Source organism: Aptenodytes forsteri, unplaced genomic scaffold, assembly GCF_000699145.1.
Source record: "Aptenodytes forsteri isolate BGI_AS27 unplaced genomic scaffold, ASM69914v1 C13865447, whole genome shotgun sequence".
NCBI classification, from domain to species: domain Eukaryota; kingdom Metazoa; phylum Chordata; class Aves; order Sphenisciformes; family Spheniscidae; genus Aptenodytes; species Aptenodytes forsteri.
This window is the reverse complement of record NW_008804459.1, coordinates 1-3,689: the sequence shown is the minus strand read 5'-3', so window position 1 is coordinate 3,689 and position 3,689 is coordinate 1. Positions and strand designations below refer to the sequence as shown.

Below are 3,689 nucleotides of genomic sequence, written 5' to 3'. Positions count from 1 at the left end.
GGGCTGTTCAGCCCAGAGAAGAGAAGGCTCGGGGCAGGGTGGGGGTGCCCAGAGAGGTTGTGGAGTCTCCGCCTGTGGAGCTACTCAAAATCCAACTGGACCCAGGTCTGGGCAGCCTGATCTAGCTGAACCTGCTTGGGCAGGGGGTTGGTCTAGATGATCCTGAAGGGCTCCTTGTGACTTCAGCAGTTCTGTGGCTCTGGGATCCCATGACATGGGGAAGGGCAAAGGGAAGGAAGTCCTCTTCCCAAGAGTGACAATGTAGGTTTGGGTTGGAGAGGAGACGCAACGGCTCTTCCTTGCACGAGAACGATTCCTGAGGAGCACTTAATTCACAGAACACACTGAATAGGCAAGATTCTCCCATGATGCAGTTGATATCACAGCCTTTACTTTCCATGACGCTGTCAGCTGCTGGGTTGGGTGAGGAGTTCTCAAGGGGTTAAACTAGCTTTCTAACTGAGCCCTGAATGTGCTCTCAGTAAGCTATTTTCTGCCAAGGGTCTTCCTAAGGGCCAGCTGCATGTGCTTGTTTGTTCAGGTTATAATCTACAGAGTTTAACAAGGGAGGCATTACAGTATAAGTAACCGAAAGAAAAGTGTCTTCATCCAAGATAGGTCTGGATTTGGGCCTCAGACAGATCATGGAGACACATTCAAAGCTCACAGCAACCACAACAAGATGAGAAAAGCACTTAGGAAAAGCTTTTTGCTCCTCTTCAGTAGAGGGAATTTTCCTCACGATGAAGCCATTAGAAAGCAGCATCAATAGGAATGAGCCAAATATAACCAACAGGCTAAGACTGGACATGAAAAATTCAGTTCCATTGCTGTCCATGCAAGCCATATAATCACAAGTGCCATGTCACAAAAGAAGTTCATCTTACGGCCGTAGAAACTTAAGTTAAATATGGAAGACGTCTCTCTTAGAGACAGCACCAACCCAATTAGTGCTGAAAAGGCCACCAGATGAGTACAGGCTTTGGGGTTCATGAGAATGAGTTTGAAGGCTTACACACTGCAAAGCAGCAATCATAACCCATTGCTACTAGAAGGAAACAAACTGTGCACGAAGAACCAATGAAGAAAAACATCTGCATAAGACAAGCTATAAATGAAATGGTCTTGATTTCTTTTAAGAAATTTGCCAACACACCAGGGAGAACGACTAGTTAATAACAGAGCTATGAAAATGAAGGAAGAGAGGGAAAGAAATAAATGGGGGAGTACCGTCAATCCCTGTTATGACCATAATGGTGACATTTCTGGCAAGTGTAAGCAGGTATCTGATGGAAAACACTAGGAAGAGCACAAGCTGCGCATCCAGAAAGCTGGAAAATTTGAGCAGGATTAATTCTGTTGTGAGGATTTGATTTCCTTTTCTCATTTTTGCAAAAAAGTTCTGCTGGAAAGAATGATCGTAAGACAAAGGAATGACATACTAGTATCGCAGCTTAATCCATTAGAAAAGCTGATCTTTTCCCAAATACACCATTATACCTTGAAGCGCTACAAGGACGGAAACTATTCCACACCTTCAAACAGCCTTTCACGTGAGAATAACTCTAAGAGTAGTATTATAGCAATAATAAATTACTGTAGCTTCTTACTTACTTGCTGCCCAACTAAGACTCTGGAAGAGTTTAAGCCACGTACCTAATAACCTTGTGACATGAAGGTCTACATACAGAGATAAAAATGAGGAAGCGTCAACCAAGGCTGACGTCTTCTGAGAAGAGAAGGTATTGTTCCCTTTACCCCAAGGTTTGTTTTCAAACATCCTTCATCACAGATCTTTGAAAATTTGTATCACATAAGTGCAACTTCTCAGACACAATGTCAATGACTTGATGAAACTTCACTTGCATGGGGAGTCCCTGCATTTCTCTCTCACACACCTGACACAAATATAGGGTATTTTTCCCAGCTGAGGGACAAGACTGGAATGGAGGAGGGGAGAATATGGAGGGCACTGGAACTTCCAAACGCCAGGCTTTGTCACTGCTTAATACGCCTCTACTAGCGACCCTTCTCGGGTGATAGGCCTTGACAGGCAGGACCCCAGGGGACCCATGTCTGGGCAGCCTGTGGCTCTGGGATCCCGTGACACGGAGAAGGAGGTCCTCTCCCCAGGAGTGGCAATGTGGGTTTGGGTCGGAGGGGAGAGGCAACGGCTGAAGGGAGAGCTGTCGCAGGGCAGGGCCAGGGAGGAGAATGCAGAGGAGAAGAGAGCGCTCGGCCCTGTAGCACCTCCCCCCGTGCCAACCGCTGGGAAAGCCTCTGTCATGGAAAACAGGAGCGGAGCTGGGGAGCAGAGCTTCCCCCTGAGCTCACCCACAAAGGGCGGAGCCAGCGGGGATGGCATCACAAGCGGGGAGGTGAGGTCACAGAGGAAGTCCTTCCCTATTGGTCCCTGCCACCCCAGGAGAGCCCTTGCTCCCACTGCCCAGGCGAGCAAGGGGCCCGAGCCTGCGCAGGAGAGGGCCTGAGCCTGAGCCCTTCTTCCGAGGGGCTCGGCCAAAGCAGGGTCTGTCCCGGCCAGAGCACGTGGGGACGCCGTGCCCAGACAAGGCTTGGCCAGGCCCAGGCAAGCTGAGCCCGGAGACAGGAACCACCAGCGAGGGTCAGCAAGGAAAGCAAGGACAGGTGGGCAAGGCAGGCAGGCTGCAGGAAGACGCAGCATGGAGATAGCTGGGGAGAAAGCTGCGAGCAGCATGTCCGGAGCAGAGGAGGTCTGCACAACGCCTGAGCAGGAGAGGGAGCCCGAAGCGGCATGTTCTGGGGGCCCCTCCGAAGGCAGCGAAGCAAAGGCCAAAAAGAGCCGCTCCTCCCGGTCCTCCCGGGCCGGGCTGCTCTTCCCGGTGAGCCGCGTAGAGAGGCAGCTGCGCAGAGGCCACTTTGCTGAGCGCTTTGGAGCCAGGGCCCCCGTCTATCTGGCTGCGGTGCTGCAGTGGGTGACGCACAAGGCCATGGACATGGCTGGCAAGATTTCCAAGAAGAGCAAGCAGCAGCGCATTTCTCCATCGCACTTGCAGATGGCGGTGCAAAAGAGCTCTGTGCTCAGGCAGCTCCTGCGAGGCGGCGTGCCCGGGCACCACGGCAGGGCTGTCCCGCAAAGCCAGCGCGTGGCCTCACCCTCCAAAAAGAAGATGACCAAGAGTAAGAAGAGACGCCCCATGCAAAGGGCTGCACCTGCCCGTGCCACTGCTGCTGTGAAGTAAGGAGAAAGCAGAAGCTCTTGCCCCACAGTGGCAAGGCAAGGCAAGGGCTGTCATGTTTGCAAGGCTCTTGCCAAATCCAGCTCTATGGTCTAAGGGTTCAATAAAAGCCTTTGCAATGCCGTGCAGTGCCTGGAGCATGCCTTGCAGGTTTTAGGCAGCAGAGCGTGAAGAGGCAGGTCAGGAGACAGCAACTGCCTCTCACCCAGTGGGAGAGTGCGCCCCGTCAGTCGGGAGTTTTGTTTGAGCAGCGACACCCGGTACTGCCCCAGTGGGGAAGAGTCTGTGGAGGGATTGCTCAGGATGCCTGGCTGCGTTTCGGTATTTTGCCGGCTGCCAGGGCCTTCTCACAGCCATGCCTCTCCTGCCCAAGGGAGAACGGTTCCCACGCAGGAGCCCAAGTGTGACCACAGAGAGAGGGAGTGAGCGTGTGGGGCAAAAAGGGGGGATGTGGGGGATAAAGGTGCCCCC

At 52.5% G+C, this 3,689-nt stretch overlaps 1 protein-coding gene across 1 annotated transcript; it reads left to right on the top strand.

The window, feature by feature from the left end:
• The first annotated feature begins 2,681 nt into the window (after positions 1-2,681).
• Positions 2,682-3,221, top strand: LOC103893209 (late histone H2A.2.2). The gene has a single exon (XM_009289304.1). It carries the CDS (start codon positions 2,682-2,684, stop codon positions 3,219-3,221), a length of 540 nt encoding a protein of 179 aa, XP_009287579.1.
• Positions 3,222-3,689: the final 468 nt, after the last annotated feature.